Here is a 20,934-nt window from a genome sequence, read left to right as displayed (position 1 = left end):
GAACTTTTGATCAGGGACATTTGGATATTTTGAGTTGTCATTATGATTAAGAGAGAAAACACAGTAGTTTGACAATAAATGGCTTCACCCAACCACTAACCATGAGTGGAGAAAAAGTTTTGGGGTTATCATTCATCTTCTCTGAAAAAAGGCCAAGAAAGTAAAAATTCTGCCGAGGTATGTAAACTTTTGAGCACAACTCTATCCACCAAAGAAAGATTAGATTTTTTTTATCTGGTAACTGTGGCTTACCTTCCCTTCTTCTCTTGGGATGATGACATTTTCATACCGAGTGCGGCACTGTTTAGAGGATCGATAGATTCTGCTGCAGGAGTTCACCACATCGCTGACCAGATCCCAGTTTGAGGTGTGAGCTGGTGACACCACCGTTAGATTTAGTGGTAGCTCCAGGAGATGTTTAACAGCCTAAAATGACAAGTGACAAAACAGCAATGTCTAATAATACCATTTTTGACAATATACATTTTTATGCAGATAGAAAGGGCTATTAAAATCTCTCTGTGCCATATCCCAGAAAGAAGGGTATGTTGGTACCATCTACAAAAGATGGCAATGAGTTCTGTCACAAGGAAGAATTGTGCACTGATGCTATACATCTGTTGTACGTCATTTTCATGCACAGACTTGTATGGGTGATTTTCATCTGTGATGCTGGCAAAAAAATGCACATGCCTCTGTGAATTTTTGTGGACAAATGGTCCGCTAAAAACCACAGACATGTGGACATCCCCATAGACTACAATGGTCGGATAAAACACGTACATAAAAAATGGACGACAGAATGATGCTTTAGATAGGCATAGTCATCAGCTGAAATCCCACCAATATATGAAATATATTAGGCTTATGAATCAATGGAATCTGTCACAAGGTCTTTACCATGTAATCTAAGAGCAGCAAGATGTAGTGACAGAGGCCCTGATTCCTACGATGTGTCACTTACTGGGCTGCTTGCTGTCATTTTGATAAGATCACTGTTTTCTCTGCTGCAGATCTAGCAGTTCTCTGAATGTGGAGCTCTATAACCTCGCCCATAACCCTGGTTGGCAGCTTTCTGCCCATGTAGTGTGAACTGTACACAGAATGATGCCAATCAGTGGAGGGGGCGGATTCGTACAGAGCTCATGAATATGCTTGACTACCTGGCAGCAGGTTTACCAGTCCTCCTGCTAGTAAATCAGTTATTTTATCAAAACTACACTAAACAGCTCAGTAACTGACACATCATTGGAATCAGGGTCTCTGTCTTTATATTATGCTGCTCTCAGATTAGGTGGCAAACAGCTAGTGACAGATTCCCTTTTATCATTTTGTAGATAAAACTATCTGAATGGCTAGGTAACACAGGTATCTGCAATTAAGGCAAGAGTACAGCCTAATCTCCTTTGTGCATATCCAGCTAGGCCACATTTTCTGTGAATTATAATATAGTAGATTACATTATAGTGGTGTTGACATCTAATGTTTAGCATAAGGGCATAAGCAATATTACAGTCACTATGAGCCATCAATCATGCACCTGCAGCAAGGCCCAGTCCTCACTGATCAGCCACTCTGGATTGTCGGGTCCGGATTCATTTGCTGGTTTCGCCAGGGTTGGCAGTGGTTTGGCAAACTGTGTTTGCTGTTTGAGAAGGATGTTCTTCTTTTGCTCTTTGCCTTCCCTCTTCACTTTCAGCATACCAGGGGTCGCTCTATCAAACAGGGAACGAGGGGGAACCACTGATTCTCCATGCCTCTGCTTCTTCTTTCGACCTGCAGCTAAACACATACGAAGCATATGATACGATTCTTTCCAAGTAATGGGGCTGTAGATTCTACATTAGGACTTCTAACGGAGCCCTCCGCAGCTAGGGCACGATATGTAGTAGAACGGAAGGTTGTACTTATACGCGGATATCTTTGTCCGACCTCGCTACCTTCTGCACCGAACTGGGTCTACTTGTTCCTTATTTCCTGGATTAAGAGATGGAATCACCACCACATCCACAATATGGCATCCAAGTGTCACCGGTGTCCCCCAACTTATGTCCTCAGAGTACCGCCATACATTGATTCAAGCTTCTCAGGATTTTTTGGTTTTGTTTTTTGAAGTAATTTCTCTTTTAAAGCAATAGCTGAAGGCTTAGCACCAGGGCTGCTTACGGTGTTAACTAGTAATGTTCTGGCCTTAACCCCTTCACTCCCTGGCGATTTTCCACCTTTCATTTTTTTCTCCCTTTCTTCGAAGAGAAATAACTTTTTTTTTTTTTTTAGTTTTCCAGCCATATAACCGTATGAGGACTTGCTTTTTGCGTGTCGAGTTGTACTTTTGAATGACACAACCCATTCTGCCACAGAGTGTACTAGAACACAGAAAAAATCCAAATTTTTTTGGCTTATTTTATTAACCAAGTTCAATATAGTAACACTTAGCTGGTAATATAATTCCTCAGGTCAGTATGAGTATGCAGATACCGAACTTGTATAGTTTTTTTTTGTTTTGTTTTTCTTAAGTTGTGAAAAATAAATTGAGAAATTTGTCAAAAAAACAATTTTGCTTAGGTCACCATTTTCCAAGACCCTAACGGCTAATTTTTTCGGGCTATTGACATGTCCGGCGGACACCGACAAAGTAGGCAGTCGTCTACTTTCGCTCCCATAGAATGTAAGTCCGCAAGGACAGGGTCCTCTCCCCTCTGTACCAGTCTGTCATTGTAAATTTGTTTACTGTTAACGATTTCTATAACTTTGTATGTAACCCCTTCTCATGTATAGCACCATGGAATTAATGGCGCTATATAAATAATAATAATAATAATAATGTGTGAGGACTTATGGTTTGTACCTTGAGCTGACATTATTACTGATACCACTTTGGGGTAGATACCATGTTTTGATCGCCTTTTATTTCATATTATTGCAATGTTGTGACGACCAAAAACTGTAATTCTGGAGGCTTGATTTTTTTTTTCCTAATTACACCATTTACCAATCACATTAATTTATTTCAGATTTCGATAGGTTGGACATTTCTGAACACACCGATACCAAATATGTGTATTTTTTTTTTATTGTTTCATTTTAATGGAGCAAAAGGGGGGTGATTTGAACTGGTGTTTTTTTTTTATTTTTTTCCGTTATTTTTTATTTTTTTTTTTTTTAACACTTTTTACTTTCATTAAAAGTCCCCTTAAGAAACTTGAAGCTACAATTGTCCGATCACCTGTGCTATACATATGTATACCAAAAATCACGATCTCCTATGAACGTCGGCCCATGGAGGATTGTGATGACAGGCACAGTGGTCTTCTGCAGACCCCCAGTTGTCCTGATAACCCACTGGGACCCCACGATCAAGTGATGGTTGGGCTCAATGACACTTCTTGTCTGCACATGTTAAATCTCGGATCCAGATGCAGCTGTTGGAGGCATTTGATAGCTGATAAATCAGTCATCAACTGTGGGGAATAATGCGGGCTCAGCGTGAGCCCACATCAAAGGAAGGGACACTGCCGAAGACGTAAATATATGTCATTGGTTGTGAAGGGGTTAAAGAGAATCTGTCACCGTTTTTTTTCCATCTCATCTGAGAGCAGCGTAATGTAGTCAAAGAGAAGCTGAATCGAAATGTGTATCACTTGGATTACTTGGGTGCAGCCATTCTGATACAATCAAAGCTTTTAGATTTAGCAATAGAGCAGAGCTGAGGAAGCTAACTCCACCCACACCACGCTCTGTATATACAATGTCCATAGACAGTGGGCTGCTTATCACAGGGGGAGGGAGTGTTGCTGGATTACACTAATCTCTTAGTGATAAAGCCTTCACAATTAGTAAACAGCAACACTTTGACTAGTGACACATACCTCTTCATCTTAAGCCCTTCATGACCCAGCCTATTTTGACCTTAATGACCTAGCCATTTTTTGCAATTCTGACCAGTGTCCCTTTATGAGGTAATAACTCAGGAATGCTTCAACGCATCCTAGAGATTCGGAGATTGAAACCAGAGAGTTATGTGACACAAAATAGTTAATAAATAACATTTCCCACATGTCTACTTTACATCAGCACATTTTTGGAAACAACATTTTTTTTTTTGTTAGGAAGTTATAAGGGTTAAAAGTTGACCAGCGATTTCTCATTTTTACAACAAAATTTACAAAACCATTTTTTTAGGGACCACCTCACATTTTAAGTCACTTTGAGGGGTCTATATGGCAGAAAATACCCAAAAGTGACACCATTCTAAAAACTGCACCCCTCAAGCTACTCAAAACTACATTCAAGAAGATTATTAACCCTTCAGGTGCTTCACAGGAACTAAAGCAACGTGGAAGGAAAACCACCATGGTTACGTACCGGGAGCCGGTTTTTCCAGAACCCATGACAGCACACCCGAGAGAGGGATTCGCTCCGCCAGGACAGGAACCTACTGAAATATAAGGGGCGGCACTTCTTCCCCGCTTCAGTTGGTTACAGAGCATGAGAGGACTTCCCGGTTAGTTACATGTTTATCCAACACCACATCACACAAATACACCCTACTAACGAGCATACCCATACGGTGAAAAAGGGGGGGTGTCATGATTTCCGGAAAAAACGGCTACCGGTAAGTAACCATGGTGGTTTTCTCTTCACCCATGACAGCACACCTGAGAGATTTTTGGAGACTTCACAACACCTTAGTGAGGGACCACCGCTTGCAGCACCCTTCTACCAAACGTTAAGTCAGCAGAGGAGGATAAATTTAATCTGCATTGTCTAAAGAAGGTTGATGATGAGGCCCAGGTAGCGGCCTTACAAATTTGGTCTATTGATCCCTCTGCCTTTTCGGCCCAGGAGGTCGCCACGGCTCTAGTGGAATGAGCCTTGATGCCTTCAGGAATCGGAATGCCACTAGCTGAGTAGGCTACACTAATGGCCTCCCTAATCCATCTGGCAATGGTCCCCTTTGACACTCCGTAACCTTTTCTGGCACCCTGGAAGGCTACAAATAGGGACTGGGACCTCCTCCACTGGCTAGTCACTGACATATATTTTAGCAGGTCCCTTTTAACATCCAATTTGTGGAATTTCTCCTCCCCTGGGTTATTTGGATTCTCACAAAAGGAGGGGAGGACAATTTCCTGGCTCCGATGGAAATCTGCTACTACTTTAGGTAGATATGTGGGGTCTGTTTTTAACACAACCCTGTCCTGGTACACCTGGGTATAAGGTGGATTCACTGAGAGGGCCTGCAAGTCACTTACTCTACGGGCCAATGTAAAGGCCACTAATATAATGGTCTTTAGGGCAAGATATTTTATAGGCAGTTGTTGAATTGGTTCAAATGGCTTTTGTAAGGGCTTCCAACACCAGGTTTAAATCCCACGGGGCTATTCTTGGTAATGGGATAGGTCTGGACCTATGGCAGGATTTAATGAATCTTGCTACCCATCTGTTTGCTGCAAAGTTGCAGTTGTATAGTGCGCCCAATGCGGACACCTGAACTTTAAGAGTATTTACTGTAATCCTGCTTGTAAGAATTCCAAGATGGCCTTAATCGGGGGCTTTTGGTCTAACGGCTTCCCCAGGAACTGTAGGAACTTATTCCATGTTCTGCCATATATGTTAGTCGTTACTGGCTTTCTACTTTTCAACAGTGTAGCCACCAACCCCGGAGAGAACCCTCTATGCATTAAAAGTGACCTTTCGAATTCCACTCCGTCAGATGGAATCCCTTGACCTGCGCATGGAATATTGGACCCTGAGTTAGCAGGTCTGGGATCTCTGGTAGTACCCATGGATCCAAGAGGGACATCATCTGCAGCAGCGAAAACCAGGGCCTTTTTGGCCAGAATGGGGCTATTAAGATCACTCTGGCTTGATCTTTTCTGATTTTCCTCACAACTATTGGGATCAGAGCCACTGGAGGAAACGCATAAGCTAGTTTTAAATTCCACGGGATTTGCAATGAGTCCACCGCCCATGGTTTTTCTTTTGGGTTTAATGAACAAAACCTCTCTACTTGCCTGTTGCTTTTGTTGGCAAAGAGGTCTACTACCGGTTCTCCCCAAAGTTGTACTATCTTCTGAAAAACTAACTGATTTAGGGTCCATTCCCCTTGCTTTAGTATATTGCGGCTCAGGAAGTCGGCTTCTACGTTTTCTATCCCTCTTATATGTAGTGCCGTCAGGGAGAGTAGGTGTCGCTCTGCTCTGTGAAAAATGTCGCTGGCCGCCTTAATTAGGGAATGTGACCTTGTTCCCCCCTGGTGATTGATGTACGCCACTGTTACTCCGTTATCCGACATGATCAGGACATTGCGGCCATTTAGAATGGGGATAAAGTTTTTTTAAGGCTTTGTTTCTTTATCGCCTTATTGGGGGACACAGAATACCATGGGTGTATGCTGCTGCTGCTAGGAGGCTGACACTATGCAAAACAAGAAAATTAGCTCCTCCCCGGCAGTATACACCCACCGACAGGCACTAGGCACCTCAGTTTGTGCTTAGTGTCTGTAGGAGGCGGACCGGGATCTTCCCAGATCCGCAATTAACCTTTCTTTCCTTTAGGTGTTCTAGTGGAACTTTTTAATTTTTTTGTCTTTTCTTTTGCAGATTCAAGTCGGGAAACAGGGTGGAAGTTCACCCTGCTTTCCCATATCAGGCGGCTGAGCGAGCAGTGTGGCTGATCCCACATCGCAACTCTCAGTACGCTGGCAGGACTGTTTCCCATATCACCTCTTGGTGCTATGGGATGTGGACAGGTGGCTGGTCCTTGCCAAAAATCCTCCTCCTCACCCCTTTCTCGGGACAGGGCTGAGAGGAAGACGGCGATCGCAGGATTCCCCTCGTCATCAAGAGGTTCACGCCGTCTTCTGCAGGATGCGGGTACAGAGGACAGCGGCTTGCCACTACCCTTGTGGGGCCCCTGTGATCACCCTCTTCAGGGACAGCAGGTAAGTCCCTGTATGACCCCTTCAGCCCGCAGCATCTCCTGAGGCTCATCGATGGAGGAACAGCAGATCTCATTTTTAAATTTCCCGCCCTTCCCCCCTGCCTGACGGGCGCCGCTCTCATCAGCCGCGCGGCTCTCCATAGATCCCAAGTGCTTAGGACAGGGTTTTCTATCCCTGTCCTCACAGCTGGGCAGGTTTTTGTTCCACAACGTCTGCGCACAGTACCTACATTCAGGTCTATTCTTCACGGGGCTGCGGTGCCGTTTTTTTGTGCTTTCACTTTCGGCCCCGCTTTCAGAGCGCCTCCTCTCTCTCTGAGCGCGCTGTTCTCGCGCCGTTTTTAGCCCATCACAGGGCTCCTCTTCACTGCTGCTGGGGTTAGATCCAATTGCGGCTCAGCCGCTAAGCTCCGCCCCCCGCCCACCTCATCGGACATTTCCTGGTTGTTCGGTCCAGGTTTTCTGCGCAGCTTGGGGGACACTTCAGCATTTCTGCTGCTCGCCGGAACTAGGTAGGCTCTGCTCCGTGCAAAAATATTAGCCCTCCTCCACAGTTATTCCCCAATTTTCGCAGGCCATTCAGCGCAGTCTTTTCCTTATGCCCAACCCTGCAGGGGTACTCTTGTTCAGGCCCACCGCTATTCATTACGCCTGTGCGCGCTGTAAAAAGAAGTGGGCTTCGGGTCAGCCATCTCCTTTCTGCCCGTCCTGCAGTCCTTCGGCTATGTCGGCCTCTCAGGAGCACACAGATTCCCGTGATGAGGGTACGTCCTCTCTCCCAGACTGGGCCGTGGCTATGTCCCAGTCGGTTTCCGATCTGACCAAAGTCTCTCAGTCCCTGGTCCAGGTCCTAGAACGTTTGCCTCAGCTTTCTACAGCCACCGCTGCGCCGACCACCTCTCAAGGTGACCGCGACCTTCAGAGGGACAGGCCGAGTAGGATTTCTAGGAAGCGTCTTCTATCGGGCTCGTCCTCCAGTTCGTTAGGCCCATCTGCTTCACCCAGGCGTCCTTCTCTTTCTGAGGATGACCTTAGGTCAGACGACGATCGACAATCAGGGTCTAGCTCAGAAGCAGACGACATGTCTAAGACTCGAAATATGGTCGATAGTGTTCTTTCAGCTATCTTCCAAACCCTGGAGATTAAGCAGGACAGGCCCATTACTCAGGAATGTTCTATACCATTTAAACGATCTAGGCCGCCACCCAAGACTTTCCCAAACCACCAGGAGTTTGATACGACTCTAGCCAAACATTGGGAGCACCCCGAGCAACGCTTTTCGGGCCGCAGGTATTTGGATGTCCTGTACCCATTTGAGGCTGATTTGCTTTCAAAATGGACCAAAGCCCCTGAGGTGGACCCTCCCGTTTCTCGCATAGCCTCTAAGACGGTTCTGTCCCTTCCAGACGGGGCATCGCTTAAGGACCCAACAGACAGGCAGCTAGAATCTTTGGCGAAGTCTATTTTTGAGGCCTCCGGCGCTTCCCTCTGCCCTATTTTCGCCTCCTCCTGGGTGGCTACAGTCATTTCGGCTTGGGCAAAAATTCTTCGCAGGGGCATCTTAGCAGCAGCTCCCAAGGATGAGCTGGCAGACCTAGCAGATCAGATTAATCATGCAGGTAAATACCTCTTAGCCGCCTCCTTAGATGCGGCCGGGTGCGTAGCAAGGGCTAACAGCAATATAGTGGCTGTACGCCGAGTTCTTTGGTTAAAATCTTGGAATGCGGATACCACCTCTAAGAAGTCGCTCACCAATCTGCCCTTCCATGGTTCTCGGCTCTTTGGGGCCAAGCTGGATCAAATAATTTCGGATGCCAAGGGGGGAAAAAGTACTTCACTCCCCCAGTCTCGACCACGACGTTTTTTTAATAGAAAGGGTTTTCGGCCCTTTAGGCCCTTTCGTCCGTTCTCGTCCACAGAGAGATCGGCCAAGCAAGAGCGTCCGTCCGCTTCCAGGGAGCGTGAGCAGAAGAAACCTTCTTACAACCCGCTCCCCGATGGAGATCTAGAGGACAATACTCCAGGTCGTCAGGTGCCCGTTCCGGTAGGTTTGCTTCCAAGTGACGGGGCACCCCCACCTGGAAGTGTTTCCAGGGTGGGAGGCAGACTTTCCTTTTTCGTGGACGCTTGGCGACGACGCTTGGGTCAGGGAAATCATCGCTTCCGGTTACAAGATCGAATTTTCTTGCCCGCCAGGCAGGCGTTTTTTCCTGTCGCGACCTCCAAGACAACGGTCCCACATTCCAGGATTCTTTCAGGCCGTCTCATCCCTTCTTTCCGCCGGAGTAATTGTTCCCGTTCCCTCAGACGAACGGTTTTCAGGGTTCTACTCAAATCTCTTCGTAGTCCCGAAGAAAGACGGCTCCCTGCGGCCAATCCTGGACCTCAAATTGCTCAATCGCCACGTGAAGATTCTTCACTTCAAAATGGAGTCTCTTCGATCGGTGATAGCCTCAATGGAGCCCGGAGAATTTCTCTGTTCTGTGGACATACGGGATGCCTACCTTCACATCCCTGTTTGCTTGCAGCATCAGAAATATCTCAGGTTTGCGATTCAGGAAAATCATTACCAGTTCACGGCTCTTCCCTTTGGCCTAGCCTCTGCCCCCCGTGTTTTCACGAAAGTGATGGCGACGGTCATGGCCATCCTTCGATCCAGAGGGATTCTCATCATTCCTTATCTGGACGACCTCTTAATCAAGGGCTCGTCCCGTCAAGACTGTCTCCTAAGTCTTCAGATAACCCTGGATACTCTCGTCCGTCTCGGATGGTTAGTCAACAGAGAAAAGTCCGTGCTCAGCCCCACTCAGCGTCTGACCTTTTTAGGCATGGAGTTCGACACGAACCTGGGCCGGGTGTTTCTTCCGAGGGAAAAATTTGCGGCTCTGTTCAAAGGGATTCGAACCCTCAAACGGCCTACGCCCATTCCCCTTCGATTCTGCATGAAAGTTATGGGGAATGATGGTAGCTTCCTTGGAAGCAGTGCCCTTTGCACAGTTTCACCTTCGTCCTCTTCAGCTGTCCCTCCTTATCAGTCTGGGACAAGACGACGAGGTCCTTAGACCGGCCCATTCTCCTACCTCTCAAAGTGAGGCAATCCCTCACTTGGTGGACGATGTCTACATCACTCCTCCAAGGGAGGTCCTTCCTCCCGCTTCGGTGGCAAGTCATCACCACCGATGCCAGCCTCCTGGGTTGGGGAGCGGTTTTTCATCAGAAGACGGCTCAAGGACACTGGAACCCACAGGAAGCTCTTCTTCCTATCAATCTGCTCGAGATCAGAGCGATCTTTCTGGCCCTTCTTCGCTGGCAATCCCTTCTCGTCGGCAAGCCGATCCGCATTCAGTCGGACAACGCCACGGCTGTGGCGTACATAAACCATCAGGGCGGCACGCGCAGCCATCAAGTCATGTCAAAAGTGGCCAGGATTCTGCGCTGGGCGGAACGTTACGTCCCAGCAATCTCCGCCGTTCACATTCCAGGGGTGGAAAACTGGGCAGCCGACTTTCTGAGTCGTCAAGGCCTAGCATCAGGCGAATGGTCTCTCCATCCCTCAGTCTTCGATCAGATATGCAAGCGCTGGGGTTCTCCGGACGTCGACCTCATGGCATCTCGGATGAACCACAAAGTTCCGCGCTTCGTAGCCAGGTCCAGAGATCCTCTAGCCATCGCTTGCGACGCCCTAGTAATCCCGTGGTCCCAGTTCCAACTCCCTTATCTTTTTCCACCTCTTGCCTTGATCCCAAGAGTGGTCAAGAAGATAAAATCGGAAGGCGTTCCGGTAATTCTTGTGGCTCCAGACTGGCCGAGACGGCCTTGGTATGCGGAACTGGTGAACATGCTCGCGGACGTTCCCTGGAGACTTCCGGACCGTCCGGATCTTCTCTCCCAAGGCCCCCTTTACCACGAGAATTCTCGGTCTCTGAATTTAACGGCATGGCCGTTGAGGCCGCAATCCTAAGAGAATCAGGTTTGTCCAGCCAAGTGATTCAGACGATGATCAAAGCCAGGAAGCCAGCCTCTTCCCGCATTTACCACAGGTGTTGGAAGGCTTTTTTCCGTTGGTGCGACGATAAAGAAGTTTTTCCAATGGCCTTTTCCATTCCGTCCATACTGGGTTTTCTCCAGTCTGGCTTAGATTCGGATCTGTCTCTCAGTACCCTGAAGGGCCAGGTTTCTGCCTTGTCTATCCTCTTTCAGAGAGCTCGCTTCCTTACCGCAGGTTAAGACGTTCCTCCAAGGAGTCGCTCATGTGGCTCCTCCTCATCATTCACCAATAGAACCGTGGGATCTCAATCTCGTTCTTGGCGCTCTCCAAAAGGCGCCGTTTGAGCCCATCCAGGACATTCCTTTGTCACGTCTTTCATGGAAGGTAACCTTTTTGATTGCCATTAAATCCATCAGAAGAGTTTCTGAGTTAGCGGCCTTATCATGCCGTTCTCCTTATCTGGTGCTCCATCAGGATAAAGTCGTCCTCAGGCCCGTTCCTTCCTTCCTGCCAAAGGTGGTTTCCTCCTTTCACATCAACGAGGATATCGTTCTTCCATCGTTTTGTCCGGCTCCTTCTCACCCTCTTGAGAAGTCACTCCACAAGCTGGATGTTGTTAGATCCTTGCGTGTCTACCTCGCTAGGACCGCTTCACTTCGTCAATCCGATTCATTGCTTGTCATTTCTGAAGGTCGGAGGAAAGGGCTTCCGGCATCCAAATCCACGATCGCTCGCTGGATTCGTTCTACCATTCAGGAAGCATACCGACTTCAGGACAAACGGCCTCCTCCGGGAGTGAGAGCTCACTCCACCCGGGCTGTGGCAGCTTCGTGGGCCGTTCGACACCAGGCTTCGGCTCTGCAACTTTGCAGGGCCGCGACCTGGTCGTCTTTGCACACTTTTGCGAGGTTCTACAGGGTTCATACCCAGGCCTCGTCTGATGCAGTTGTTGGTAGGAAGGTTCTGCAGGCGGCGGTGGTGCATCGGCCGACCTAAGCCCTTCCTGTTCTTTCGTTCCTTATTGCTGTTCCCACCCTTGGGACTGCTTTGGAACGTCCCATGGTATTCTTTGTCCCCCAATAAGGCGATTAAGAAAGATGGATTTTTGGTTCTTACCGTAAAATCTCTTTCTTGGAGCCTTCATTGGGGGACACAGCACCCTCCCTGTTTTAAATTGTAACGTGTTGGGTCTTTGAGTCCCCTGTTGGGTTGGTACATATGTTTAGAGTGTTCCGTTGCTTCTCCTACTGCTTTTTCACCAACTGAGGTGCCTAGTGCCTGTCGGTGGGTGTATACTGCCGGGGAGGAGCTAATTTTCCTGTTTTGCATAGTGTCAGCCTCCGAGCAGCAGCAGCATACACCCATGGTATTCTGTGTCCCCCAATGAAGGCTCCAAGAAAGAGATTTTACGGTAAGAACCAAAAATCCATCTTTACTGCCCATAGTTCTCTCAAGTTGGAGGATGCGTTTTGCTCTTGAGGCCCCCAGGGTTCCTGGGCCGCCTGACCCCTTAGGTGCGCTCCCAAGCCTGCGGAATTCGCATCTGTCAGAATTATGTCGGTCACTGGTCTGTCCCATAGTATCCCTGACGTCAGGTTTGTCCAGTCTGACCACCATCTGAGAGAGTTTTTGACCTCGAAGGAAAGCTCCAGCCTTCCTTCTAAACGCCCTCTCAGCGATTTTTGTGCTGACAGAATTTCTAGTAGGGTACTGGACTCGGAGACATAGTATGCAAATATTTTCATGGCCAAGCTTGAAAGCGACTTTTTGTCCACATGTCCCATCAGGCCCCTGGCCTACTACCGCTTCATTGATGATATTTTAATCATCTGGACAGAGTCTGAGCAACAGCTAAAGACGTTCCACGAACAGTTTAATCAATTTCATCCCACCATCAATTTAACACTCAACTACTCCAGCACTGAGATTAACTTTTTGGACACCATCATTAAGCTAAAAAACAATGAAATAGAGACATCCCTGTATCAGAAGCTAATCGACCGTCCAACATACCTTAAATGGGACAGTTTCCATCCAAAACACATAAAGAACTCTATTATCTATAGCCAAGCCATCAGATACAATCGTATATGTTCCAACCCCATGGATAGAGACAAACACCTTGGTCGCCTCAAAAAGACCTTTTTGAATCAGGGCCTACCATCCAAAAACAATTGAAAACCAAATTACAAGAGCCACCAGAATGTCAAGGAATCACCTGCTACATTACAAAGCTAAAGAAGAAAATAACCGGGTGCCTCTAGTAATCACCTACAACCCAAATCTGGAAGTGCTAAGGGGAGCTGCACGGAAATTACAACCTTTACTACAAAAAGATGCCCGATTACAATACATTTTTCCAGACCCCCCACTACTGTGCTTTAGGCAGCCCCAAAATCTAAGAAGCATTATTGTCAGACGCTCCCTGTCCTCTCCAACAGCTGGAGGAACCTTTCCTTGCAACCAGAAAAAATGTAAAACCTGTCCATCTATAATGACCACGGACAAGGTAAAGATCCCCAATTCACATCAGGACTACAAGATCCCAGGTACTTTCAGCTGCATTACATCTAATGTGGTGTACTTAATTATTTGTACTAAATGTCCAACTGGGGGTCTGTATGTGGGGGAGACAGGGCAAAAGCTTAGAACAAGGATGAATGCTCATCGTCACACAATAAGAGAAAAAAGAATGGATCTACCTGTGGCAAAACATTTTTGTGTGATAGACCACAACACCAGGGATATGAAATTACTGGTATTGAAAAGTAACTTCAAATATCAGAGAGAGAGAAGAGTCTGTGAGTATAAATTTATGACGACCTTTGACACTCTCAATGCTGGAATGAATGTGTCCCATGGATTTATGTCTTTTTACATCAATTAAGGAATTTGCTCCTAAGACCTTGTGGGGGCATCACAACACATTAGGAGACCCCAATCAGAGGACAATAAAACATCCGGACTCCTTATCTATGAACTGGTCCAATATTTATGTTTTTCCCTCTCCCTTAATCATAATTCTGCTTCACGTCACTTGTCTCATCTATTGCATTTTTTCTGTGCTGTATTGTGCATAAATATGTGACTCTTCAGATTTTGTATTAGTCTATGCCTGATGAAGAGACCTGAGTAGTCTCGAAAGCTTGCAATGTGTTACCATCTTTTCAGTTAGCCATTAAAAGATATCAACCACTGAGGACTCTCAATTCTAAATATTTTTCTTCCTAGGACAGGAACCCAACTGAAGCGGGGGGAGAGGTGCCGCCCCTTATATTTCAGTAGGGTTCTGTCCTGGCAGGGCGGATCCCTCTCTCAGGTGTGCTGTCATGGGTGAAGGGAAAAAATGGACATGTTAATTTTTCCAACAAAAATTTTCTTTTAGCATCAATTTTTCATTTTCACATGGGTAACAGGATAAAATGGATCCTAAAATTTGTTGGGCAATTTCTCCTGAGTACACCGATACATCATATGTGGTCATAAACCACTGTTTGGGCGTATGGCAGGGCCTGGAAGGGAAGGAGCGCCATTTGACTTTTTGAATGGAAAATTAGCTCCAATCCTTAGCTGACACCATGTCGCGTTTGGAGAGGTACTGTGTGCCTAAACATTGGAGCTCCCCCCACAAGTGACCCCCATTTTGGAAAGTAGACCCCTGAAGGAACATATCTAGATGTGTGGGGAGCACTTTGAACCCCCAAGTGCTTCACAGAAGTTTATAACAGAGCAGTGAAAATAAAAAAAATCATTTTTTTTCCTCAAAAATGATTTTTTTAGCCCGCTATTTTTTATTTTTATTTTCACAAGGCTAACAGGAAAAATTGAAGAACCACAAAAGTTGTTGTGCAATTTGTCCTGAGTACACCGATACCCCATATGTGGGGGGGGGGACCACTGTTTGGGAGCATGGGAGAGCTCAGAAGGGAAGGAGCGCCATTTTGGAATGCAGACATTGATGGAATGTTCTGCGGGCGTCGTGTTGTGTTTGCAGAGCCCCTGATGTGACTAAACAGTGGAAATCCCCCACAAGTGACCCCATTTTGGAAACTATAACCCTCAGGGAGCTTATCTAGGTGTGTAGTGAGCACTTTAAACCCCCCGAAGAGCCATGAAAATAAAAAATCATTTTTTTTTCCTCAAAAATGATTTTTTAGCCCGTTATTTTTTATTTTCCCAAGGGTAACATGATAAATTGGACCCCAAAAGTTGTTGTCCAGTTTGTCGCGAGTACGCTGGTACCCCATATGTGTGGGGAAACCACTGTTTGGGCGCACGGCAGGGCTCAGAAGGGAAGGAGCGTCATTTGATTTTTTGAATGGAAAATTAGCTCCAATCGTTAGCGGACACCATGTCGTGTTTGGAGAGCCCCTGTGTGCCTAAACTTTGGAGCTCCCCCACAAATGACCCCATTTTGGAAACTAGACCCCCTATGGAACTTATCTAGTCTAGATGTGTGGTGAGCCCTTTTCTACCCCCAGGTGCTTCACAGAAGTTTATAGAGCCGTGAAAATAAAAAAAAAAAATTTTCCTCAAAAAATGGTTTTTTAGCCCGCTATTTTTTATTTTCACAAGGATATCAGGATAAATTGGACCCCAAAAGTTGTTGTCCAGTTTGTCTTGAGTACGCTGGTACCCCATATGTGGGGGGGACCACTGTTTGGGCACACGTCGGGGCTTGGAAGGGAAGTAGTGACGTTTTGAAATGCCGACTTGATGGAATGGTCTGCGGGCGTCATGTTACGTTTGCAGAGCCCCTGAGGTGCCTAAACAGTTGAAACCCCCCACAAGTGACCCCATTTTGGAAACTAGACCTCCCAAGGAACTTATATAGATGTCTGGTGAGCACTTTGAACCCCCAAGTGCTTCACAGAACTTTATAACGCAGAGCCGTGAAAATAAGAAATCATTTTTTTTCCACAAGAATAATTTTTTAGCCCCCAATTTTTTATTTTCCCAAGGGTTACAGAAGAAATTAGACCCCCAAAGTTGTTGTGCAATTCTTCCGGAGTATGCTGATACTCCATATGTGGGGGTAAACCACTGTTTGGGCACACATTGGGGCTCGGAATGGAGGGAGCACTGTTTGACTTTTGAACACAAAATTGGCTGGAATAAATGGTGGCGCCATGTCGCGTTTGGAGACCCCGTGATGTGCCTAAACAGTGAAAACCCCTCAATAAAAACTCCAATCCTAACCCCAACACACCCCTAACCCCAACCCTAATCATAACCCTAGCCCCAACACACCCATAACCCTAATCCCAATTCTAACCCTAACCACAAGCCTAACCCTAATCCCAACCCCAACACACCCCTAACCCTAATATTAACCCTAATTCCAACCCTAACCCTATTTCTAACCCTAACCCTAATTCCAACCCTAACGGAAAAATAAAAATATTTTCTTTATTTTATTATTTGTCCCTACCTATGGGGGTGATAAAGGGGGTTTACCACAGTGATCAAAATAAATGAATGAATCTGCAGCGCTGCAGATTCCGGTGGGCGCACTGCGCATGTGCCCGCCATTTTCCAAGATGGCGGCACTCATGATCCGGGACGACAGGACACCGGGAGTCAGAGCGGGACATACTAGGTACCGGGGTGGGGGTGGGGGATCGGACTGCTGGGGGGGAGAGGAGGGAAGGAGAGGGGGAGCAGATCGTGACGGCAGCGGCCAATCGCAGCCGTCAGTCAGTGGCGGGGGCCGATCGCCCCCGCCAGCCGGTGTGGGGGGGTTAGGTTTGTGTCTCCAGCCATGTCCGATGCTACTGCAGCATCAGCCATGGCTGGATTGTAATATTTCATCAGATTTCATTGATGAAATATTACTATCGCTCTGATTGGCTGTTTCACTTTTAACAGCCAATCAGAGCGATCGTAGCCACGTGGGGGCTAAGCCACCCCCTGTGGTGAAGCGTAAAGCCTCCTGTGTGTGCGGGTCGGGTGACCTTTCAGTGACCCCGGTCACCCGACCCGCAGGAGGGTGATTTATATCATGACGCTTACGTAGGCGTCATGGGTCGTATTGGCACAGCTTTTCGGGAAGGGGTTAATATAGGGCATGTGGGAAGTATGATTCTCTGGTTTCCTTACCTTCCTCTTTGGAATAAGATTTTGACAATAACTTCCATTGGTCCACGTTTACAGAGGGATCTTACTAGGTTCCTTTCCTCATCATCCTTGAGGAGTGTTAAGCCTGTGCTATACATACAACTCTACTAGGTAATTCTGATTTAGTTCTCCTGAGCAAGGCCATGGATTATATACTGTGAATGCTAATGAAATAAAGGTGGCATATCCCTTTAGACACTGGTCTACAAAAATAATGTCAGAGTAATGGTTAGTACTATATTAGTTGTATATAATTATCACAAACCAACCTGCAGGATCTGTCTTATGTCTCTTGTGCTCCTTCCTCACATAGACCGGGGGCAGTTTTGATTCTGGGATAGGGTTGGTATCATACATCAGGCACATCACAGAGTCAATATAAATGTCATTCTCATCTTGTGGCGGAGTAGGTGGTGTCCAGATCTAAGCAGTATATGGCAAACAATGTGTTAAATGCACATCTTCATAGTATTACAATATCCTAGTGAGATGCGACCCTATAGTCTATGACACTTACTGGCATCACCTCCGTCTGCCCCTCCGGATTGTCATAGATAAATTCCTGGTGGAAACAGAAAGCTTATTAATTTTTTGATGGATGGACTAATATTTCTGATTATACCGCCAGCCATCATAAGCCATAACTAACTGACAATCCTGATTAATATGCCAGTGCATAAACATTAAGGAACAGAAAAAAACATTATTACGTACCTTATTATATGCATCTTCCCTGGTGTAGGTCAGTAGCTCTTCATTTGCTTCTTCCAAGTCCATTTTGTCTTCCCGTTCCTTGTCTTCTTTTAACTTCTGCACCTCCCATTTTTTCTTTGCCATGTTTAGGTCCTTTTAGAAAACAGAGATATTATGTCAAAAAGAGACTATGTGAATTGCTCCTTCAGAGAGGAAGACTTGAACTCTAGTTCCACCTATTGGAAGTAGGATAACAAGAAGCCGGTGTAATCCAGCGAGAAATTGTATATTTTTGTGGTACACAATCAGAGATATTATTTTTCTATTTTAATGGCTCATTAAAAGCTATAATTTATTTTAAAAGATACAATTTCTCGCTGGATTACACCTGCTTCTTAGGCTAGTTTCACACTAGCGTTCTGGGGCGCAGTGCGGGGCCGCAGCTAAGCCCCGCCCCTGGCCGCGCCCCCTCCGGTCAGTTCCTCCTCTGATCGCATGATGCTGCATGCGATCAGTGTACCCTATATTTAGCGTTGGGTACGCTGATCGTGCGCTGGTATGATTTTGCTGGCGCTGCGACCAGCGCACAAAAATGCAACACAGCGCGTTTTTGTGCGGTGGGCGCAGCGCCAAGAGTGCAGCGCCATCAAAATCATACCAGCGAACGACCAGCGTACCCAACGCTAAATATAGGGTAAACTGATCGCATGCAGCATCATGCGATCAGAGGAGGAACTGACCGGAGGGGGCGTGGCCGGGGGCGGGGCTTAGCGGCGGCCCTGCGCCTGAGAACGCTAGTGTGAAACTAGCCGTATTAGTCAACCGGCTGCTCCGCCTATTTCCGTGCAATTGTGGACATGGAGAAATCCGCTTACTAGGTGAGCTGATTGCTATGTACTATTTTCTATATATTATTGGAAGTAGGAATCCTAAAAGTTAATATTGACCCTCTAACGAGCCTAGCCATATGACTTAGGATAAAAGCCAAACTAGAATCTCAATTTACAGACAAGTGTTTCAGGGTGGCATGTCACTCTCTATAAGGAGAAAAGCTACCCCTTAGACCCTAGTCAAAAAGGAAGAAATAACATTAAAGAGAATTGTCATGAATCATATTACCTTTTTGCTTGGGAGTAGAGATGGGTGAACCCAAACAGTAAAGTTCAGGGTCCGTACCGAAACAATGTTCGGGTTCGGCACCCCAAACACTGAGTGCTTCTCATGCTGTCACCCCCTGGCTCTGATCGGCGTAATAATAATACCACTGGTTAGAACGCTGAGGCTCTTACGCTGTCAAATGACCGCGTTGAGCCCGCAGCTGTGACCAGAGGTACAAAGTTTACCTCCGGTCACAGGCGACGGCTGATGGAACTAAATAATAAAAAAAAAAAAAAAGTGGTGTGTGTCCCCCTGAATTTTTGATAACCAGCTAGGCAAAACTGACAGTTGTGGTCTGCAACCTTCAGCTGTTAGCTTTAGCAAGGTTGATTATGAAGAATAGAAAGGTTCCCACGGCGTTATTTAAATAATTTAAAAAAAATCGGAGTGGGTTTCCCCTATTTTTGACAACTATCTAAGGTAAAGGCAGCTGGGGGTTGGTATTCTCAGGCTGGAAAGGGGCCAAGGATATTGGCCCCCCTCAGCCTAAAAATAGCAATGGGCAGTCACCCAGCCTACCCAACCACCGCCTGCTCTCACTGTTATAAGTGGCAGCAGGTGTAGGCTGATGGGAGTAGAAGTCCCATCAGCTATCGCCAGTGACCGGCGGTAAACTTTTTACCTCCGATTACAGCTGCGGGCTCACGCTGTCATCTAACAGTGTGGGAACCGTGTTTTATGACCAGCAATTATAATTTTACCGCTGATCAGAGGCATGCACATGACAGCGTCGTAAACATTGGATATGTTTGGGCCCCCTATTCAAGTGAATGAGGTCCAGGTTCTGTTTTGGAGCCCAAACAAAACTTTTTTTTTTTTTTTTTTTAACTGTTCTGCCTAACCTACACATCCAGGGATTCACCCATCACTACTTGTGAGTTAAAGGTGTTATCTTGTGAAAACAAGTTATCACCTCTCTACAGCATAGGTGAGAACTTGCTGATCTGTCAATGTCTCACTGCTGAGACACCTACTAATCGGCAGAACAGGGAGCTTTTATGCCAGATGGAGATTCTATCCCTGTTGCAAAACAACATGGCCTCTCCGTTCTGGTCTTCATGCTTAGTGCGGCACCCAGACGCACAATGCAAAGATTGAGTCAACTTTTCCCCTTTTTATCTGGTTTCAGGTGTGATTTTCATATTGCCCTCACCTGTTACTTGCAACAGGTGAACTTGAATGACCATCAAATGCTTGTTTCAAAGTTGTTTACCCACAACTTTGGAAAGGTGCTAACAATTTTGTCCAGCCCATTTTGGAAGTTTTGTGTGAAATGATGTCCAATTTGGGTCTTTTTTTTGTGTTGTTCCAATGCACACAAAAGAAAAAACATGTGCATAACAAAACATGTGTATTTGCAATAATTTTCTCGGAAAAATACTTCATTTTCTGGAACAATTTCAAGGGTGCCCACACTTTTGGACATGACTACACATTGATATTTTATATTTGAGTTCCAACTTCTATTCACACACAATGTTATAGTGGCTGCAGAGCAGAATAAAAAGTTGTTGTTTTTTTGCTTTAGATTTCACCTATGGCGGACATATATGCAATCAACCATTTGGCACCTACTGAGCTAACACCCACATAGACTAATCAAAAGTTATCAGACAGTTCTCACTAGGGTCGGGTACTTCTCCCAGTATGATGCTGTCCAATCATGAGAAGGCAGCAACACAGTATAAAGAGGGATTTTTGGTGCTCACCGTAAAATCTCTTTCTTGGAGCCTTCATTGTGGGACACAGGTAACCATGGGTGCATACTGCTGTTGCTAGGAGGTTATCACAAGGCAAAAAAAGGAAAACAGCTCCTCCTCAGCAGTATACATCCACTGACAGGCACAAAGTACCTCAGTTAGTGTTAAAGCAGTAGAAAAAGCTACCAAACTCAACATATGTACCAAACTAACAACAAAGGCGCATAGGCCCAATAGTACCAACAGTTAGGGAGGTGCTGTGTCCCCCAATGAAGGCTCCAAGAAAGATTTTACGGTGAGTACCAAAAATCACTCTTTCTTTATCGCTTCATT

General features: G+C 46.2%; 1 protein-coding gene across 3 annotated transcripts in view; it reads right to left on the bottom strand.

Annotated features, from left to right (window-relative positions):
• The window catches only part of LOC141069457 (E1A-binding protein p400-like), a 90,356-nt gene that overhangs the window by 51,535 nt on the left and 17,887 nt on the right, over positions 1-20,934 (bottom strand). For all 3 annotated transcript variants that reach the window (XM_073559005.1, XM_073559006.1, XM_073559007.1), the window contains exons 4-8: positions 17,765-17,896; positions 17,568-17,612; positions 17,320-17,473; positions 1,541-1,782; positions 253-426 (exon numbers count right to left, since the gene is read on the bottom strand). In XM_073559005.1, the coding sequence (XP_073415106.1) occupies positions 253-426; positions 1,541-1,782; positions 17,320-17,473; positions 17,568-17,612; positions 17,765-17,896 (747 nt within the window). The remainder of the gene's footprint in view (positions 1-252; positions 427-1,540; positions 1,783-17,319; positions 17,474-17,567; positions 17,613-17,764; positions 17,897-20,934) is intronic.

This window comes from Dendrobates tinctorius, unplaced genomic scaffold (genome assembly GCF_039654945.1).
Source record: "Dendrobates tinctorius isolate UK_male_01 unplaced genomic scaffold, ASM3965494v1 ptg000265l, whole genome shotgun sequence".
Taxonomy (NCBI): Eukaryota; Metazoa; Chordata; class Amphibia; order Anura; family Dendrobatidae; genus Dendrobates; species Dendrobates tinctorius.
Note: the sequence above shows the minus strand (reverse complement) of the source record. Positions and strands in the feature narration are given on the sequence as shown.